The sequence below is a fragment of the Amia ocellicauda genome, chromosome 21, assembly GCF_036373705.1.
Source record: "Amia ocellicauda isolate fAmiCal2 chromosome 21, fAmiCal2.hap1, whole genome shotgun sequence".
Classification (NCBI taxonomy): domain Eukaryota; kingdom Metazoa; phylum Chordata; class Actinopteri; order Amiiformes; family Amiidae; genus Amia; species Amia ocellicauda.
This window is the reverse complement of record NC_089870.1, coordinates 1,940,067-1,962,018: the sequence shown is the minus strand read 5'-3', so window position 1 is coordinate 1,962,018 and position 21,952 is coordinate 1,940,067. Positions and strand designations below refer to the sequence as shown.

Here is a 21,952-nt window from a genome sequence, read left to right as displayed (position 1 = left end):
TTTATTATTCCCCAGCAGATCTTGCTAGTAGAGCTGTGATGTCTGGGAGAGAATAATAATGAAGTTTCAGTACGCCAGAGCTGCCCCCACATTTTGTCCAAGTAGAAATGTCCTTTGGGATCTGGGTGTGTGCAGTTGGTAGGCTGGGATCACACTTTGACCTGGCTGAGGCAAGGGCTAGAAGCCCTTTGAGAGCAGAGGTACTGGACTGGGGCTGAAGCCAGGGCAGTGATGGAGAAGGAGCTGGGTGGAGTGGGGTGCAGCACTGGGCCAGGTAGGGAAATTCCATTACACTTCACATTGCAATTGATTTATAAAGGCAATATTCACTGAGACAGACTTATGCAGTAGAGAGTGGGTTAGGGTGGGTTTACACTTTTCTTGCTGTAAGTAATTCATTGACAGATTGTTTCTTCCAGCCTAACCCCGCCCATGTATTGCTGTTAGTATTGCCATCAATTTAATTTGATTGTTAAAGGGGGAAATTAGTGAATTTACAGTATATATGTGATGCTTGCTTTAATGTTGAAGATTTTTCTCACTTATAGCAAAGTGCCATCCAGTCACTACTATGGATTTGAAATGTATACATCTATATATATATATATATATATATATATATTTGTTTTTTTTTATTATTATTATTATTTTATTTTATTTTATTTTTTTCTTCTTGGGATTTTGCGAGATAGACATTCTTATGATGTGTAGTACGTAATGTATTTACTGTTGGAAACTCATATTTACATCCTGACAATAAAACAAGCAAATGTAAAGAAACACGCTCTATCTTATGAAGGACTCTTTTAATTACATGTTTAATTAACTTTTACAAACAACGGGATTTGCAAGGCATTTCTACTCACACAGAATTACTTAATGCCTGGTACTAAATAATCATCCTACACAGAACTGCAGCCTGCTCTGAGGTGGAGTGTGGTATCTTGTTGGCACTGCACCACACCAGATACAATATCTGAACAGTATGTCAAAGGAAAAGGAAACAACCCTTTTTTTCAAACAGGAATGGGAAACTTACCAAGGCCAGCTTTTTATTAACCAGAATTAAGATTAACTTTCCTGCTTTTTTGAAGATTGATTTGTAGTTCTTTGTAATATCTGAAATGTGGAGAGACAAACAGGACCTCAGTACATAGCCATGTGCAAAGGCCCACTTCATAGGAAACAGTGCAGTGGTATAGATTTTCTGGTTCATAGAAAGACTGATGCAAACCGGTTTGACAAGTGCAAATCCCACTATGCAAGTGTTAACCAAACTCCCATGTTGGCCATTTGAAGTTCAAAAAAGGTCAGTACACACACTTTAATACAAACTTGAAATAAAATAATAACACCTGCTTTGAACATAGGCCCTACTAGAAATAAATTATAATATGACAACACAGTTGTCTGTTGGCTTCCCCAGTGAGCTGCAACACTCAGATTACAAAGGTTTGTATACAAACCATGTTCAAGGACAAATATAAAAGGCTGATCACTTCACATAGTTTATATCATAACAGAAGTTTAGATGAGGTTTACAATACCCTTCTGCTTTGTTTAATTAACAGATTAAAACATCATAGTTAAATCCCACAGTATACATTCATTAATAATAGTCTAATACCTGACCAGGTTCTGCTGTGAATGGTTTTATTTTAAAGCATTTCAAAAATATCAGCTAAGCTCCTGTCACCAAGAAGCAGCTCTATAAGCAGAAACACTCTCTCTCTCCCTCCTTCCTTGTGTATCAGATGAAGTTAAATAATTAATTGTTGAAATCATTAAGAACTCACCATTTTCCTGTCCATTTTGTAAGTGGATAAACACAAGCAAGGTCAGGCCTTGGAACCAACCTGCCAGGATATCTGTAATCCTGTATCATGTCTGCAGTGTTTTCATATGTTGTTCTTTTTAATTTGGAATTTGGGAAAGGTTCCAGGAAGTCAGTAGCGTTTTAATCTCTGTATAATGAATGAAGCTGTCTCAAAGATGTCTCAACTCATCACTCTCCTACATGTTGGTTTAAGAGTCTATGTGGTGCAGTTTTTTTTTTTTTTTTTTTTTTTAAACTAGACTAGAGCAGGTGGCTGTGGAAATATGAACACATTTTAAATATATTTTAATTCTGCCTCATGCAGGACAGTGCAAATTTAGCATAAGACTGTTTTTTATTTTATTTTCAAGGAGGGGGGGTTAGGTTATATTACATTATATATCCAGTACTTTAAATTCCAATCACATTTTGAGAGTAGACAGACTTCTACAAGGTCGCCCCTGAATTTTATGGCATCGACACATACACTTACATTTGCTTCATAACTGGCAGGCATTATAAAAATATAATAAGAATAGGAATCCCAAATTACTATATAATTCTGTATAACTGTGAGTTCTTTTCGGCCTTTTAACCTTTTAACAATCATTAACAATCAAAGGCCTGAGATAGTTATTTAATTTGTTGTGCAGTCCTCTCATCCAACAGAGTAAGCAGTTTAAGTCAGGGAGAGTCTTAGGGCCACATATTTGGAGAAGGTAAATAGCATATATCAAGTAATGGTTACGGAAAAGATAAATAACGAAAATGAAAAAATACTTAGGTACTTACGTTTGATTTCTGTACTTCATTAAATATTGATATTGCACTCTGTAATTAACTATCAGATTTTATTATTATTGTTATTATCTTAACAGGTTTACTACACTTGTAATAAATGGAAGTTCCAATCTTGTGATTCAAGGAGGTCTGACTTCCATTTTCCAACATGAAGGAAAAGACTGACAAATCATTTGCAATTATTCAGCTGCCTTGTATTTAATCTGAAATAGGATGTTTGGGATTCTAAAGCACTAGCTCACCTCTGTATCTCAGGTGCACTGTCAGAGAGCAGAGGTGCCCTGGAGAATGGCTGCTGAGGTGTGTCCACAGGTCAAAAAAAGTCCTGAAATGTTTGTACCTCAATGCCAGGAGTATAAGGAACAAGATGTTAGACTTGGAAGCCACAGTGCTAGCATGTGGCTATGATGTTGTAGGAGTGACAGAAACCTGGCTTACAGAAAATGATGGGGATGAATACAAGTTGGAAGGATATACACAGTTTAGGAGAGACGAAGAGGGGGTGGGGTAGCATTATATGTGAAAAATGACATTGAGGCAGAAGAACTCATATTAGACTACATGGGGACTTGATTCAAGTCTTCAAAATCATGAAAGGCATCGACCACATCAACCCAGAGGAGCTTTTCCAGATCAGCAGGGACACACGCACCCGGGGACACAAATGGAAATTGGTCTTCAAGGCATTCAAAACGGAAAACAGGAGACACTTCTTTACACAGAGAGTAGTCACAATCTGGAACAAACTCCCCAGCGATGTGGTAGAAGCTGAAAGTTTGGGAACATTTAAAAATAGACTGGATAGGATCCTTGGATCACTTAGATATTAATGGACACCAAACAAGCACAATGGGTCGAATGGCCTCCTCTCGTTTGTAAACTTTCTTATGTTCTTATGTAAAATGACCAGCTCTGTATAACTGGTCACTTCCGTCGTTGATTTGTCCTGGGGGCAGTACTCACACATGTAATGTCCAGTACATACCTAAAAGGAGAAAGGAGACATTACCAGTGTAGTAGTCTGATGTAGCTGACTTTGAATGGACTTATCCACAGCAGGTAAGTAAATCTCTCATCGTGGATGGCACTGATGACTTGCATAACTCTTTTCCCAGATGAGCGTGAGGCAGTACAGAAGAAGACCTTCACGAAATGGGTGAACTCTCACTTGGCCAGGGTGAGCTGCCGCATTTCAGACTTGTACCTAGACCTGCGAGACGGACGCATGCTCATCAAGCTGCTGGAGGTCTTGTCCGGGGAGCGTCTGGTGGGTATCAAAGTCTCCAAAACATTCCCCTTTTCTTTGAAGGGTTCCCAAACAACATTTCCCATCATCCGGTCTATCTCCCATCCTTGACAGCTCTCACTGTCAATCCCTGTCAATTAATATCTGTTTTATAATACCATTTAATTTAATACAACTGTAAAGGTCAGCAAGTAATCAAGTTTTTGATTAAAGTTCAAATAACTAAAACAAAACATTTGCTTCACATATACACCTAACACTGATTTTCAAGCAGGTTAATTCTTGGGGGGGGGGGGGGAATGTAGGGGCTCAAGAAGAGAAGGTAAGAGCTAGGCTGTCTGGAATAGTGTCACATTGTTTGTCCTATAGGTTAAAAAATTGTGGATAGCCAGAGACAACAGATATGTCCTCACCCCTTGTTTAGAACTACATCCACACAGGCAGGAGTAGGTGTATCCCCTGACTGGAGAATTCAGAGAATGTGATGTAGGGTCAATATTACTTTCTTCTCATAAATACATTTCTCTCCATCTGTCTGACAAGGGATTTCTGGTTTTGCTTTGAAAATATAGATATGACAAACACTGAAGTAAAAAATATGACAGATATAAACACTGCCCCTAAACCCCCAACCCCCACCCCATCCCCATGAGTTGCCAATAGAAACAGTAATGCTATTCAAACTGAACACAGAAACAAAACATTTCCCATTCTGAACATCCCTCTCTCTCACCCCCAGCCCAAGCCCACCAAGGGCCGCATGCGTATCCACTGTCTGGAGAATGTCGACAAGGCCCTGCAGTTCCTGAAAGAGCAGAGAGTCCACCTGGAGAACATGGGCTCCCACGACATTGTCGATGGCAACCACCGCCTCATCCTGGGCCTCATCTGGACCATCATCCTGCGTTTCCAGGTGAACGGAACTAAAACTTCACGTGTTTCATGCAAGTGGCCACTAGGCTCTGCGTTTCAGTTTGTTTCAGTTGTAGGCAAATCCAGGTTTGTCTTGGAAACACAACATTAATTTATGTTCATGTAATGTTGCTTGCCAACATGCTAACTTTACCACATTTTTAATTATTGTTTTTAAAATACTAGATTTATACAACAGATACTCTAAGTTAGTTCTTTATTGTTTTAAAAGGACAAACCCCTTGTGTTAAAAAATGAAAGATTCACTTCCTATTGGTTATTTTGTTTGTTTTCTTATTACAAAAAATTGCTGCCGGTTTAGCAAGAGCAAATATTTTCATTAATATGGTGTGAATAAAACTAATAAGAATAAATATCTTAATTGAAAATAATATTCATTTATCACTATTACTTCACAACAGGACTGTAATTTAGTATGCTTCTTCCACAACAACAGCAGTAACTTCATAGCAGTAAAATCATGAAATAGCCAACATAGTTTGCAAATCCTAACAACAGGGCTTGTACTTAAGTACTGTTTTTTTTTGTGTCACAAAGATTATTCAGAATAATCAGCTTACTTTGTTGTAATTTCTCCTTGTAAACTGTTTCAGTAAATTGTAAAGCCATCACTTAGTGACAGTAGGAGTTAGTTAAGAGTTCTGGTAATATATATATATATATATATATATATATATATATATATATATATATATATATAGTTTTTAATGTTACTGGTGCATTGCTGAAGTCTAACTTGCTTCTGCATTATTAACAAGCCAGAAAATGAACAATGAATATTTTGTGCACAAAAATCAAGGAGGCTTGGTCTAACTTCCCCCTTCCTCCCACATGCAAATGTCTGTTGTACAGCAGTCAGCCTAACTCTGACTGAAGCCAGCTATGGGTGTTTATCTCACAACACACAATGTTATTTTTAATTATTAAAAATAAACAATGAGCCCAGGCAACTATATATCATATAGTACAGATAATTGTACATAATCATACACACTGATTGTTTTCGTACACATACAACTTGTAAAATATTACCCAGTAATATTTAGTAAAATTATAATAAAAAGTAAAATTATACTTAAATTGACTTGCCTGTACCATCTTTTCTTTTACAGATTCAAGACATTATAGTGGAAACACAAGACAACCGAGAGACGCGCTCAGCTAAAGATGCTCTGCTTCTTTGGTGCCAGATGAAGACAGCTGGGTATGCAGTTTATAATGGACCTGAGAGAGCACAGAGAAAGGGTTTTCACATGCATTCATCACTTCACCACTGTCTCTGTGTGCTGGTTCCAGTTATTACAGGAATATAAGGTCCGATGCCTGCTATAGCATGCGCTATGGAATATGAATTATTGATTAAACATTAGTGTTCTCAAAGCACACTTACTAAAATAGAACAGTTATTTTGCTAATCGATTATACTTTTCTCACACTTCAGTTCACTTGTTTTGTGAGGTTTATTTTGGTTGAAGAACAATCAGAAGTAAAGGTGGATTGCTTAAGCACATAAAAAAATACCCATACTATTCAATCTAGTAAATCAACTCTTTATGTTTGTGGCATTGACAGTCTTTAAATTATACCTCAGAAATGTTTGCCTTGTTTTACAGCTACCCAAATGTGAACATTACCAACTTCACCACCAGCTGGAAAGACGGCATGGCCTTCAACGCTCTCATCCATAAACACAGGTGCTGTACTCTAGTACATACCTATATATAATTCCCACTGTGATCATTTATCTACTAATTAGCTCTAGCCATAAATATGCATTGCTGAATGCAAAGCAGCAATGATGGGGTCAGTAGTTTTACTTTTAAATATTTGATATATGCAGTACTTCCAATTAATATTTATACACCAACCACTCTAAAGAAAACCTAAACAAAATGACCGAATGTCATATTCTGACCTCAATAGGAATTGTCCTCCATATATGTACAGTACAGGAGCTCCAGTTATTCCTTGCATAGCTGTTATGTAAGTTTTTGATCCATTATATAAAGGACACTGCTCATGGTCAAACAGAAATCAACTGCCAATAATCATCCCTGACATACTTGTATCTATGAATTGGAAAGTATTTTGTGCAACACAGATTAAAGAATATAACTCTTGCAGCTGATTAAAAACAAATGTGTTCAGATTAAATGTATAAGAATAGATGAGTAGAACAAATAAGTATTGATAAGCCTCAGAACATTTCGAATCACCTGAATTGTAGTAACTTTTTATTGTCTCAGTTAAATTAATATAAAAGTAAAATAAATGAAAAAATAAGAAAAACCTAATGCAAAGAGTATATGTATTGTATTTCTGGAATTAAGTACTGGGATCAAATGCACATTGATGCATATTATATTTACTATGTGTGTAAGAATCAGTTAGCAAAGGTTTTTACAGCTGTCATCACTGCAGAAATAATTTTATGTTTCTGTTGATGTATTTTCTCAGACCCGATCTGGTGGATTTTAACAAGCTGCAGAAGTCTAATCCCACTCACAACCTGCATCATGCCTTTCATGTTGCGGAACAGCAACTAGGTGTTACCAAACTCCTTGATCCTGAGGGTAAGAATACTCCTTTACTGTCAGCACTCTCCTAAAAGGTGTTGCTTTGAATATGAGTGGTAGTAATATGAAAGTAGTCTAGTATATGAAAGTGTTGTGTAATGTGTTTATTGCCCCCTTGAGAACTGCATCAAAAAGACAACACAGGCAAAGTAAGAGGCACATTTTGAAATCTTAACTGACACAATATAGTAATGATACCCTGTAATGACACCAAATGAGCACGATGGGTCAAACGGCCTATTTGTATACATTCTTATGTTGTGTTGACGTGATCTTACCTGTCTCCTTTCAGCAAATCACACTTTCTTATTAGTGTCTCCTGGGCTTGGGTATTATTTAATTCACTTATATTTAACAAAGGAAGGACTTAGACTCAATTGGCTAATGTACTTTTTAGTAGATCATCTTGCCATTGAGTTAATTAATCTATGTGGATCAGCCCACAACAACAAAACTTGGCTGTTTGTTCTACATATTCATGATGCATTATAAAGATGTTCCCACTATTCTCAATTCTTAAGATACACCATTGTTTTGTCTTCAGGGAATACTGTTGGAACAGTCTCCCTTTTCCCTGTCTTTGTTGACTGTCTATTATGTAAAATAAATAATATTCCAGTGTAGACATCGGTTTCCTCCCTTTTGCAAGAAATAATTAAATTATGTTTTATATATGTTTATATATGTTTTATAATGTTTATGTTTTTAATTTACATACAAGCTTACATACTTAACTTAGATAAGTATAAGGCAAATTAATTGTAGAATATTTCACGTAAACAGTTTCTGCAGTAATCCATAATATATTGATGTATGATGTTACATGCTCTTTTACCATGGGGCAGTGGTACACTGTCTTGTTATATAGCCTAGGTATTATATAGCCATCCTTAACCTTGTTGTTCAACTGCCTTTACAGACGTTTTCACAGAGAATCCAGATGAGAAGTCCATCATCACTTACGTTGTGGCTTTCTACCATTATTTCTCCAAGATGAAGGCACTGGCAGTAGAAGGGAAGAGGGTTGGGAAGGTGAGTTTTATGTGAAAGTGTTTTTGTTGATAGTACTATAATATATAATATCAAGAGAGTTGGATGACGACAGAGCACAGAAATACTAATATTTCAGAAAAACACCAAGCAGGTTGGCCTTGTGTATCATGCATGCCCAGATTGGGAAGCTCATGCAGAAGGCTAATATTATAAATCAAAGATGTGGAATTAGTAAAATCAATGTTGGTATGTCAGTATTTCTTTCTTTGATGACATGCATTTAGAATAACTGAAAGTCTAGTTTTCTCACTTGCTCAGAAATGTCTTGTTAAATACATAAGAACATAAAACCTAAGAAAATTCACAAATGAGAGGAGGCCATTCGACCCATCGTGCTCGTTTGGTGTCCATTAGTAACTAAGTGTTCCAAGGATCCTATCCAGTCTATTCTTAAATGTTGCCAAATTTCAGCTTCAACCACATCGCTGGGGAGTTTGTTCCAGATTGTGACAACTCTCTGTGTGCAGTGTCTCCTGTTTTCCGTTTTGAATGCCTTGAAGCCCAATTTCCATTTGTGTCCCCGGGTGCATGTGTCCCTGCTGATCTGGAAAAGCTCCTCTGGTTTGATGTGGTCGATGCCTTTCATGATTTTGAAGACTTGAATCAAGTCCCCATGTAGTCTCATCTGTTCCAGGGTGAAAAGGTTCAGTTCCCTCAGTCTCTCAGTAGGACATTCCCTTCAAAGCTGGAATAAGTCTGGTTACTCTCCTCTGAACTGCCTCTAGAGCAGTGATATTTTTCTTGACGTGTGGTGCTCAGAACTGTACACAGTATTCCAGATGAGCTCTAACTAGTGCATTGTATAGTCTGAACATTACTGCCCTTGTTCTCAATTCTACACTTTTGACAAGGTGTCGGCCCACAACTGAATATTATTCAAGTCCCTTTGAATAGCCTGTGCTGCCAAGATTGTATCTACTGAGCCACCTATTTTAGTATCACCTGCAAATTTGACAAGTTTGCTAACTATCCCAGAGTCCAGATCATTAGTATAGATTAGAAAAAGCAAAGGCCCTAGTACTGATCCCTGTGGAACTCCACTAACAACCTCACTCCAGTTAGAACCAACTCCTCTAATCGACACCCTCTGTTTCCTATACATCAACCAGTTCATAATCCATCTACTTACATTACACTGAATGCCTACAGCTTCCAATTTGAGGATCAGTCTTTGCCGTGGAACCTTATCAAAAGCTTTTTGAAAATCTAAGTATATCATATCATATGCTTTCACCTGATCTACAGCTGCAGTTGCATGTTTAAAAAAACTCTAATAAATTAGTAAGACATGATCTGCCTTGTTTAAACCCATGTTGACTATCTCCAAGAATATGGTTTTCATTAAGATGCTCCTCTGTTTTCTGTGTAATCATTTTTTTCCAACATTTTACAAGTAATACAGGTGAGACTGATTGGTCTGTAATTTCCTGGCTCAGTTTTGTCCCCTTTCTTGTGGATTGGTATGACATTTGCCCTCTTCTATTCAGTTGGCACATCCCCTGTTCTAAGTGTCATTTAGAATGTTTGAGTTAGTGGCGTATAAATAATTTCCCTAATTTCTTTAAGTACTGCTGGAAATATACCATCTAGCCCAGGTGAATTGTTTGTTTTTAATTCTGCTAGTCCCTTTAGCACCTCCTCCTAATGTATCCTGATCTCTCTTAGGGTTTGACTGGACTGATTGTTAATCTGTGGCATGTTATAGTTTTTTCTTTTGTAAAAACCTCTGTGAAATACTCATTTAGAACATTTGCCACATCTTGTTTGTTTTCCCAGATACTTTTGCCCTTTATCTGTTTCACTTCCTCCTTTATTGACCTATTTCTGTTGTAATATTGAAGAAAGCTCTTTGCATTAGTTTTAGCTCCAAGAGCTATGCTTCTTTTCATTTCCCTATTTGCTTTCCTGATCCCTTTCTTAAGATCTCTTTGCAGTTCAACATATTCTTTGTATTTTGTTTCATCTCCATCCCTTTTGTATGCGCTATACAACATTTTCTTTCTCTTAATATTTTTTTGCATACTTCTATTAAACCATTTTGGCCAATGTTTTTTGGTCCTCAATTTGCTAAGTTTTGGTACAAATTACTCCTGAGCCTCAAGAACTATATTCTTAAAATATATAGTCATCCATTTTTTACTGAATCTGTATCCAGTGTGCTCCTCATACCTTCAAGTTTTGCTTTTCTAAAATTGTAGATCATTGTTTCAGACTTGGTCCTTTTTTTTAAAAGTATGCCTCAAAGCTAACCATATTGTGATCACAGTTTGCCATTGGTTCTCTAACTAGTGTCCCTCTGACTCGATCTTGGTCATTTGAAAAGATCAAAACAATGCATGCACTCTCTCTGGTTGGTTCCCTGACAAATTGAGTTAGAAAGCAATAATTTACCATCTCAACCATTTCTATTTATGCTTCTGTAGTCCCAATCACACGCCCAGCACTGTGGCTTCTAGGTCTAACATCCTGTTCCTTATACTCTTGGCGTTGAGGTACAAACATTTCAGGACTTTCCTACTACCAGTTTCCCTTTGTTTTCCCTGCCCCTCTCATCCCTACTTTTAAAAGATTCTCAATTACTCTGCAGATACACTCTCCTGATGCATTAGCCCCCCTTTTGTTTAGGTGTAGACCATCCAGTTTTTACAGGTCCCAGAAGAAAGACCAATGCTCCATAAATCTAAAACTCTCTTCCCTACTCCAAGATTTCAACCATGTGTTAAACTTTCTAATCTCAGCCTGGACATGCACGTAATACCGGAAGTATTTAAGAGAAAACTACCATGGAGGTTGTGCTCTTTAGTTTCTTTCCTAACTCTTAAATTTGTCTTGCAGAACCTCTGCCCTTCCTTTTCCTATGTCATTGGTTCCAATGTGGACCATGACCAGTGGATTCCCCCTGGCTTTGGCCAGAAGCCAGTCTATTACTTTAGGGAGATCTGCAACCTGAGCCCCAGGCAAGCAAGATACCATGCGGGTCTCCTTATCACTAGAACACACTGTGTGATCTACACCTCTAAGGATCAAGTCTACCTCCCTGTTCTGAGGGGGAGTGGCTTCCATGGTGCTCTGGGGCTCAACTGCCCTGCCATAAACCTCTGAGCTGTCACTGTCCAACTTGGTGTCTAGCAGTTGGGACCTGTTGGGCATTTCTAGCTCTTGGGATGTCTCTTACGGTTGTGCACGCCCTTTTTTGTGGTTACGCCTTACTGTAACCAAGCAGTTCTCTACACTTTCCTGCTCTAAGGTCTCAACACTCCTAGGTTTTGGCATGCACACCATCTCTCTAATGGGCTGATTGACTAATTCTTCCATATCACTAATACAGCGCAGATCAACAAGCTGAGTCTCAAGATCGCAGACCTTGATTTTTAAGATGCTGTCAACTTTCACAAATTAAATCTTCTTGGATGAGTTCATCCAGGAAGGCAATCATTCTGCAAACATGATACTGTAGTGGCCCACATGCTTCTAAATTTTGCAAGTTTTTTATTTTATTTTTTGGGCTATTGGTTTTTGTCCCCTGGTCAACTGCTTGACTTATTTATCACCGAGAAACAACGCAGCTCTTTCTCAACAGCAGCTTTAAGTACCATTTTGTCTGCCTACCTGCCCCCAATTCACACCTAACTGAAACTAGGAACACAACAAGATGGCAACCTCTGTCCTGTTTCTTTCTATGGCAACTTGTAAATGGCAACATAACCATACTTGAACGGTTCTTTCTGACAGCAGTAGACAATCTTGGCTTATTTTTGTTTTAGGTACTGGATCATGCCATTGAAACTGAGAAAATGATCGACAAGTATGAAACTCTGTCTTCTGACCTGCTCACTTGGATTGAACAGACCATCATCATTCTGAACAGCCGCAAGCTGGCCAACTCATTGACCGGGGTGCAGCAGCAGCTGCAGGCCTTCAACTCATACCGCACTGTGGAGAAACCCCCAAAGTAAGCTGCTGATCTTGCATTATATTCCCATCTACACCATTCATACAAAAAGTATCTGCGACATTGCTCTTGAAATACAGAAATTTGGTATCAGTATTGTTAAAGTCAATTTAAGGACAAAAATGCATATCTGAAAGGAAGACCTTGAAAAAGGTCATATGAAACTGGAGGCACTCCCCAAATACATTTCTGTTCTGTGTTTCCAGATTCCAGGAAAAAGGCAATCTTGAAGTTCTACTGTTCACCATCCAGAGCCGCATGAGGGCTAACAACCAGAAAGTGTACACACCTCGGGAGGGGGCTCTGGTAGCGGACATCAACAGGGTGAGCTTTGGCTCCAATATACAATAGTGGAATCTTCCTTCAGAGAAAAGAATCCAGTCTAGGTTTGGTAACTCAGTAGAGATAGTTGAGGGGAGTGTTGTGTGTTGATCTGTACAGTGTGTTGACTATGTGCTGTGCGGTTGTCCCCCAAGGCCTGGGAGAGGCTGGAGAAGGCCGAGCACGAGCGTGAGGGGGTCCTGAGGAATGAACTGATCAGGCAGGAGAAGCTAGAGCAGCTGGCCCGGCGCTACGACCGCAAGGCTGCCATGAGGGAGACCTGGCTGTTGGAGAACCAGAGGCTGCTGATGCAGGTACAGTACACAGGGCTGCCACCTGGCCTGGGAAACTGTAATTTAGGACACAGTATTTGAACCTACACTTATTCCACAGTCACTGAAAACAAAACGATGAGACAATGATTTGGCCCTGTGAACATCTGATTGCCTGCTGGAATGCTAGACGGAGAACATGTAGGCCTGTGCATTAATTAAAAGAGAATTGGACAGTGAACTTCTTTAGATACTAAATTATATATTTTTTAAATGGAATCCTACTGTATCAGTTTTGCTTTTCCAGTAAACAGGATTGACATTAGTCTATTTTAATTTCCAAGAAATATGTAGACACTTTGGTTGCTGCTTTCCTTTGATGAAGCTGGGGTGAGTTTCAGCTCCTTTGTTCCCCCTTCAGGATAACTTTGGCTTTGACCTGCCAGCGGTGGAGGCTGCAAAGAAGAAGCACGAGGCCATCGAGACGGACATTGCAGCCTATGAGGAGAGAGTGCAGGCTCTGGTGGCTGTGTCCAAGGAGCTGGAGGCAGAGAAGTACTACGACTCCAAGAGAATCAACGTCCGCAAAGATGGCATCCTGCAGCGTTGGGAGTACCTGCTGGAGCTGCTGAAAGCCCGTCGTGTACGTCTAGAGATGAACCTCACCCTGCAGAAAATCTTCCAAGAAATGCTGCAAATCATCAACTGGATGGATGAGATGAAGGTACTAGTCTATCTCGGAACAAAATTGTAAAGAGAGTGGTTTGGGTCGAGGCCTAAAGCGAAAGGGACCATGCTGAATAAACAACTGAAAAATCATCCAACATAAATGGAGGCATTCAAAATTAGGCTATGCTGTCCAGAAAGTGTCTTGTTGTAGCCATATAGTGTTTGTGGACTGTCATGTACTGATGCATCTGTCTTTCTGTTAGTCCTTTGCACGTTTTGTTTACCATTTCTACTTATGTGTGGAATTAAAATTCATAAAATAAATATATTTACAGTGACTTATTTAAGTAAGATAATATTTAAAATGTTTAATTTCTCTTTCTTTTTAATTTAATGGTGTAAGAATATATGGATCTTTAAATGTAATAATTTAATTATCTTCATGCTCACCAGTTTTTAATGTAGTGGGTGCAAGGGCTGTTGAACAGGTACAATGTGAAATGATTACTTAGTCAATAATCACTAAGTTGAAAGTAAGGATAGATTTATTTATCTCTGTGTTGGGGATTCCACATCTCCAGATCTCCACCATCACCACTGGTGCTCACTAATCAGATAAAGGATTAATTAGAGCAACTAACATGAAACATATGATCTCTTCAAGCTCTTAGTTTATAATACAGTGAAGCTCAATAATAGGAGAGTATCTTCCTTCTCTGATTTAGAAAAACCTGAAACCCTCTGCTGACCTTCTGTAAAGCTATCTGTCACCAAGTAAATTGAAGGTGACAGATTGACTGAATTAACTGAAAATTCAAGTGCTGCATTCTGTTTTTTTCAGGATCGCCTCTTATCCCCAGATTTTGGAAAGCACCTGCTGGAAGTGGAAGACCTCCTGCAGAAGCATGCCTTGTTGGAAGCCGATGTCGCAGTGCAGGCTGACAGAGTGAAGTCGGCCAATGCTGCAGCACTCAAGTTTGCAGACGGAGATGGTATGCAGCAAGATTACTGATTCTCTATAGGTTTCAGAAAGCTGAATAGGATTTAAGATTGAGGATTTTTTATCCTAGTACATAACCCTTTGTTGTTACACTTGTAACACTGTCAATTATGTTTTCATACTCAATAGTTGTTTTTATAGGAATGCTAACATAGAGGACAATTAGTTTATTTTTTCTTTTATGGTTCTCCACTGCTGATCCCCGCTTTGAGAAAGAAAACCTTGGGAAGTATTAGGAAGACCACTAAAGATTTAATTCCATTCTCTCAGTTGTACCTTTCTGACATTTGTCAGACTAATTCGGACCCAATGACTTACACAAGTCTACAACTGATTTGCAAATGCAGAGGATGGGATAAAAATCGGTACTTAGCCTTAGCAAAAGATTCCTTATCACTGGATGTATGAACCTTTTGATTATTTTTCCAGGCTATAAGCCGTGTGATCCTCAGGTGATCATAAAGCGAGTTCAGCACCTGGACCAGTGTTATCAAGAGCTCTGCACCTTGGCAGCCCAGCGCAAAGCCCGGCTGGAGCAGTCCAGGAGGCTGTGGAATTTCTTCTGGGAGATGGCTGAGATTGAGAGTTGGATCAAAGAAAAGGAGCACATCTTCTCCTCGCTGGACTATGGGAAGGACCTAACTAGTGTACTGATCCTGCAGAGCAAGCACAATGCCTTTGAAGATGAATTGGCGGCACGGAGGGCCCATCTGCAGCAGACAGTGATCGAGGGAGACAGGATGGTGGCGGCAAAGCACTTTGGGGAGCCCAAGATCAGGCAGTGCACAGCAGATGTGGTGAGTCAGTGGGAGCAGCTGGAGGAGCTGGCTGCCTTCCGCAAGCGCAACCTGGAGGACACCCAGAGGTTCTTCCAGTTCCAAGGGGACGCCGACGACATGAAGGCCTGGCTGCTGGATGCACGCCGCCTCATGTCCAGCAACGACGTGGGTCACGACGAATACTCCACCCAGCGCCTGGCCAAGAAGCGCAGGGATCTGCACGATGAGGCAGTGAAGAATGCAGCCAGCATTGATGCTCTGAGCAAACAGGCGGCCAGCCTCCCAGAGGAGCTCCGCAACACTCCGGACATCCAGCGCCGACTGAAGGACATCAGGGATCTGTATGCAGAGCTGCTGTCTCTCTCTGACCTGCGCAAGAAGAAGCTGGAAGATGCTCTGGCACTGTACACCATCTTCAGTGAGACAGATGCCTGCGAACTGTGGATGAGCCAGAAGGAGACTTGGTTGGTGGGCCTGGAGACCCCAGACAAGCTAGAGGACCTGGAGGTGGTCCAGAACAGGTATGTCATGAGACAGATTATCTAAGGCCAAAGGCTGTACTGATCCCACTATTCATAGTTTTGATGAAATAATAATTGTGTTCACTTAATTCAGTGTCTCCTAACCTGTTGGGGGGCACAGGGAAAGAGCTGAATGGGTAAAACGTGAAGACAAGATCTGACAACTGTTTTTTTGCTGCCCCGCTAAAATCACATTGGATAATCTGATTTCTTTTGCATCGACCTCTCTCTGTGAAGCAACTTTTTCTACACTTACACACATTAAAAACAACTGTACTGTCTGACTCACAACAGTGTAAATTGGTTATTGGATTATTCCATATCCAGTCATGGCCAATCAGAATAGAGGATTATCAGGTAGCAGTGTCTGTGAAAGCCGCTTGGTAGTTTCAGACCAAAATACACAGCATGTGAGGTGATAATTACGGTAAAATAAATACATAAGAATAACTTGCAGCTCCAAAATGTCAATGAGTCGTGGGAAACAAGCTCGCCAGGACTCTCTGCAACAATATTTTGGAAACGCGTTAACAAAAAATAAAACAGATGAGTTTCCGCAGTTCAACATCAACATCAACACAACTTAGACAGATGTCTGAGAAGTTCCTGGCCAAACATCTGGAGTTCAGAGGTATAGGAAGAAAATAAACAACGTTACACTTCCCTTGATTGTGCAGCTAATCTGGGGTGTCATGTGTGTAGACGTGTTTGTACTGTAAATTAAAAAAAAATCAGCAATTGCAGATAAATAAAGTATTTTAAAATAAAATTTTAAAAACACAGACACTATGTATATACCTGTGCGTTTCAGTTGCAGTGAATACAAAATAAATAGCAATAGCTGGCTGTAGCTTAATAATATTAATGTGTTTGTTGCTCCTCTTTCCTTTTCTGTCATTGCTAGTGACGCAGAAGAGTTTGGCTTTTAGGTGGGTTAACATACCAGCTGTAGATTTGTGTTTGTTTAATTGCACTGCAAAAAATATACACTTAACAGTGTTCTCATTTACTTTGTCAAAGTAGTTCTATGCAAACTTCTCTGTGAGGACGCCATTGGTCGTGCAGATTTCCACAGATATGCACAGATCTGCAGCATTCCACCGATTTCATTGGCTGAGCCATGCAGATCTGTACAGAAGTGCGGAAATCCATGCAACACGAACGCAACCATTGTCAGCCAATCACAGACAAGAAATAACAAATCCCACCCTCCCATCAATCTTCATTGCGGCTACATAGAGAGCCATTCAACAGTACAGGCTTTAAAATAAAATCTCTCTCTCTCTCTCTCTCTCTCTCTCTATATATATATATATATATATATATATATATATATATATATATATATATATATATATATATATATATATATATATATATAAAAATGTAACTATCAAATGTAAAAATCACTTGAATTTTCAACTATTTGGTCTCATCCACCGAATACTCAAAAATATATATAAAACAGGTAAAATTGTATGAAATGGAAAGAGGACGTTACTGTATCTTCACGCTCATCCATCTCATTAATTTGAGTGAGCAGCACTAGATGGAGTAAGAATAGGTTCATGCAGAAAGATTCCAATGTAAATGGCTATATAAAATTGTGAAAAGTATATTCATCCTTGTTAAGCATTAGGGCTTTCAAAAAAATAAATGTTAATATAAATATGAATGTGTGAGACATGGGGGAGGGACGTGAGCTATGACTCATATGTTTTTAGGGGGGCGCCACCCAGAAAGTTTGGAGATCGCTGACTTTAATCTATGGCTCTTTGTTACAACTAATTATGTTAATGATCTTCAGCAGTACGGTTAATTAAGTACTGGTTCGATCAATGTCCTAAAAAGGCATACACTGGAAAAACTAAGCTTGCAGAGTCCAAACTTACAATTCTAATTATAACTAAGGAAAAATCTATTTCAGACAGTACTTTTAATATTAGTCCTTTTATCCCCGCTAGATAGCACTTCACAGTTTTATCATTCTCCTTGTGTTTTCGATTTGTTTTCCTCCTTGCTCCCTTTCCCATAGCCCTTGACTGTGACCCTACATCTTGACAGCACTTAACTTTTACCGTCCAGGATGTAGGACCTCACTTACTGAACTTGCCTGTGTAAATTGTAAATTGGAACTTGTATTTTATATTTTAAATTGCTATGTTTTATGTAAATTGAATTTGTAATGATTGATGCCTTTTACTTAACTGTATTTTTGCAATTTGTTTTGCACTTATGTTGTAAGTCGCCCTGAATAAGGGCGTCTGCCAAGAAATAAAAATAATAAAAATAATAATAATAATAATAATAATAATAATATGTGTAAAGCATGTCAATATTTACGATTTGATAACGATTTGAAATTCACTCTGTCTTGTCAGGTTTATTGATTAACATCTAATTTAAGACTATTTTTAATGAAAACTAAATTCTTCTGTCTGATATTCACCAGGTTGGATATTCTGGGTCAAGAAATGGGTAATGTCGAGTCTCGAGTTCAAGATGTCAACAAAGCCGCCAAACAACTAGAAGACAGCCGGCACCCCAGTATGAAAGAGGTTAAAGAACGTCAGACCCGACTGAACAAGAGGTGAGATTTGTGTCTGTTTGTCTGTAGGCCTCTATCCATTTTGCAGTACCAAATCAAACATGCGTCTTTTTGCTATTCAATCACTAAGCACTCCCGAGTAAGTCCCCTGATGGTGCCATATGGCATTGAAACTGATAGCTAAAATAAAATGTAAAGAATTAGATTTATCTTTCTTCTGTTTGTTTGGATATAGTAAATATGTTTATATGTGCAAACTTTACATATGCTTTCAAATTAGACCCAGCTTACTTAACTGACTTAATAGAATGCACAGTTGCAAGGATGGCTGAAATGGTAAGCCACTATGCTTTTGTATATGAAACACATAACTCTGCATACACTCATCTCCCATTAAAAACACAATTAGTGTTCAAACAAATTGCGTTAAAAGTGTAGCAAGTTTCCTTTATATTTTGTTTGGAATGAAAAGGATATTAATGGAAATGTGATAATATTTGAATTGTTAATCTTGTTAATCTTTTATTGTTAGGCTAATTGTTATATATATCTAAATATATATCTAATGATATATAAAAAACAATTATTCTGGGATGTTGGTTGTTGGAGGAGAACAGGGCAATACTGAGGAAAAGAGGGAAACCTAATGTGTTTTCTTTGGTGGCAGGTGGGATGCCTTCAAGAAGATGGTTGAGGAGAAGAAGAGGAACGTGGACTCTGTTCTCAGCCTGCACAACTATGGGCTGGAGTGCGACGAGGCTGAGACCTGGATCCTGGAGAAGACCCATGTGATCGAGTCCACCCAGGATCTAGGCAATGACCTGGCCGCCGTCATGACCATCCAGAGGAAGCTTTATGGGATGGAGAGGGACTTGGTAGCCATCCAGGGCAAGCTGACCTTCCTAAAAGGAGAGGCCCAGCGGTTGGCAGCCGAGCACCCTGAGAGAGCCAGGGACATCCTGGAGAAACAGAGGGCGCTGGACCGAGCATGGGACGAGCTTTGTCAGACCCTGAAGGACCGGGAGGACTCTCTGGGTGAGGTCAGCAAACTGCAGACCTTCCTCCAAGACCTGGATGACTTCCAGGCTTGGTTGTTCAAGACGCAGAAGGCCATTGCCTCAGAAGAGATGCCCAGCACCCTGCCAGAAGCAGAACAGCTGATCAGCCTCCATGATGCAGTGAGAGATGACATGGATCAGCATGAAGAGGACTACCACCAGGTGAAGGACATGGGCACCACAGTAACCCAAGGAGAGACTGACCCCCAGTACCAGCAGCTGGAGCAGAGATTGAAGGGACTGGACACAGGCTGGGATGAGCTGCACAAGATGTGGGACAGCAGGAAGAACTTCCTCGACCAAGGCCTGGGCTTCCAGCAGTTCCTCAGAGATGCCAAGCAAGCCGAGTCCATTCTCAACAACCAGGTGAAGCAGGTTCTCTATGGGGAACACACAAGGAAGGCCATTAATAGACCAGTGCTTAAACAAACCTTGACTCCCATTTAATTTTATAACATTTGTAATTTCATCTTTTTGCCCATAAACTTGGAATTCTGAATCAGTATTAATATTTTTTAGTTGTTTCTGCTGTACTGGCTTAATTCCAGATGTTAAATATGTATCTATCTATCCATGTCACTGGTTTCAGGAATATATGCTTGCTCACACTGAGCGACCAGATACTCTGGATGGTGCAGAGATGGCTTTGCGAAAGCACGAAGACTTCATCAATACCATGGATGCCAACGAAGACAAGATCACCAATACCATTTACGGAGGGCAGAGGCTGGTGAACAGTGGGAACCTTTACTCAGAGAGGGTTAAGGACAAGATACACTCAATTGAAGACAGGTACACAATCATTCAATACTGATGTTCAGGGTTTCTTCCACTCCTGAACTTAAAGGAACAGTTTGCAAAAATAATTATTGCACATATCAGAAATATATTATGCTTCTCCTCCTGATCTGTGACATGCTTTTTTTGCCCATTTATGTCAGTGACAAAATATTTCTCCATTAGGGGGGAATATAGCTAATGTGATGTGTTTATGGAGACCATGCATTGTCAGTGTACTAAGTAAAGTTCTGGTCTGATCTGTTGTATTGTATTCAGACATTAGTGGTGTCCTGGGAAGTGGCTGTTTTTCCTGGTAAATTAAATTGTGTAAAGGTCTGTCTTCAGCACAACAAAGTTCCCTCATTATGAGTGGTTATTGATTTTAAAGTGTACTCAACAGCTTAGCTAAGTGCAGCTAAAGAGGTGTGTTGGAATTGTTTTTTAGCATGTATATTATGTGTGCTTTACTTATAGTTTGCAAAACAGTTACACATGTGTGTGACTGGATATGTAGGAACATACACTAAGCAAGCAGTGAGTACCAACAGGGAGTTCACTTAACTGCAGGATCTATGTCTTTCTGCAGGTACAACACCAATCGAGCAAAAGCAATGGAGGTAACTGCAAAACTGAAAGACAACCGAGACCTGCAGCATTTTCTTCAGAATACCCAAGATGTAAGTTTGTGGCATGTTAAAGTTGAATTTGTGAGTGCATGGTGTTTTTTATGTTTATTTCTTAATTCTGCCTGAGTCCAAATGCTTAATCTCTGTTTCCTCCCTTGTTCAGCTTACTCTATGGATTAATGAGAAGATGCTGACAGCTCAGGACACCTCATATGATGAGGCCCGGAATTTGCACAGCAAGTGGCAGAAGCACCAGGCATTCATGGCGGAACTGGCAGCCAACAAAAACTGGCTGGCCAAAATTGACCAGGTAGAGTGAGTTGAGCTACAGAGGAGTATTTCACTTCAAATGGTCCTCACCTTCCACAGTACCTCATTTTGTCTGTTTTGAAGTGTTCAGGCATTTCTGTCCTAATGTAATCTACTGCATACGTGACACTAACTCAAAACACATGACATGAGCTTTTGTAGTAAGATAATGTAATTTAGGTAATAATTGGTCTATGCAAGGTGATTTATCAGTCTCTAGTCTATATTACCCATTCATTTTTTTAAACAATTAAAATTTTACAAATAACTTGTGATAAACCAGAATTATATTTGAAGAGAAAAAAAAACACATTTACACATACATTTGCTGCCACATATGCTATGATTTCAAATAAAAAAATATATGCTGAGATGTATTTAGTATATCCGGCTTTGGTATCAATAATAGCTTCATAATTATATAATATCTGTGTACTGTATTGTTTAACCCTTTGGAATCCTGTGTGATGAATATGTCACTTACAGGGGACTGGTAATTGGGATAATATGTTTTTGTCAAGCCTGTAAAATGTTTGTGACATATACTTCTAATTTGGTTCTTAAACTTTAAAATCTCTGGTGTGTTTCTTTTCAATTTTTCTTGATATCTTCATCTAAAGCAAATTGTAAAAAGGACCCACATATTTTAGAATTCCATGTTCATGTTCATTGAACACAGATGATGTCCAAAT

At 39.2% G+C, this 21,952-nt stretch overlaps 1 protein-coding gene across 6 annotated transcripts in view; it reads left to right on the top strand.

The window, feature by feature from the left end:
- The window catches only part of sptb (spectrin, beta, erythrocytic), a 90,881-nt gene that overhangs the window by 41,999 nt on the left and 26,930 nt on the right, over positions 1-21,952 (top strand). For all 6 annotated transcript variants that reach the window (XM_066694827.1, XM_066694826.1, XM_066694828.1 and 3 more), the window contains 17 exons: positions 3,733-3,884; positions 4,603-4,776; positions 5,909-6,000; positions 6,410-6,490; positions 7,254-7,369; positions 8,292-8,404; positions 12,190-12,377; positions 12,584-12,701; positions 12,854-13,012; positions 13,392-13,694; positions 14,481-14,631; positions 15,069-15,939; positions 18,392-18,529; positions 19,155-19,911; positions 20,135-20,337; positions 20,912-21,002; positions 21,115-21,261. In XM_066694827.1, coding sequence (XP_066550924.1) covers positions 3,733-3,884; positions 4,603-4,776; positions 5,909-6,000; positions 6,410-6,490; positions 7,254-7,369; positions 8,292-8,404; positions 12,190-12,377; positions 12,584-12,701; positions 12,854-13,012; positions 13,392-13,694; positions 14,481-14,631; positions 15,069-15,939; positions 18,392-18,529; positions 19,155-19,911; positions 20,135-20,337; positions 20,912-21,002; positions 21,115-21,261 — 3,854 coding nt within the window. The remainder of the gene's footprint in view (positions 1-3,732; positions 3,885-4,602; positions 4,777-5,908; positions 6,001-6,409; positions 6,491-7,253; positions 7,370-8,291; positions 8,405-12,189; positions 12,378-12,583; positions 12,702-12,853; positions 13,013-13,391; positions 13,695-14,480; positions 14,632-15,068; positions 15,940-18,391; positions 18,530-19,154; positions 19,912-20,134; positions 20,338-20,911; positions 21,003-21,114; positions 21,262-21,952) is intronic.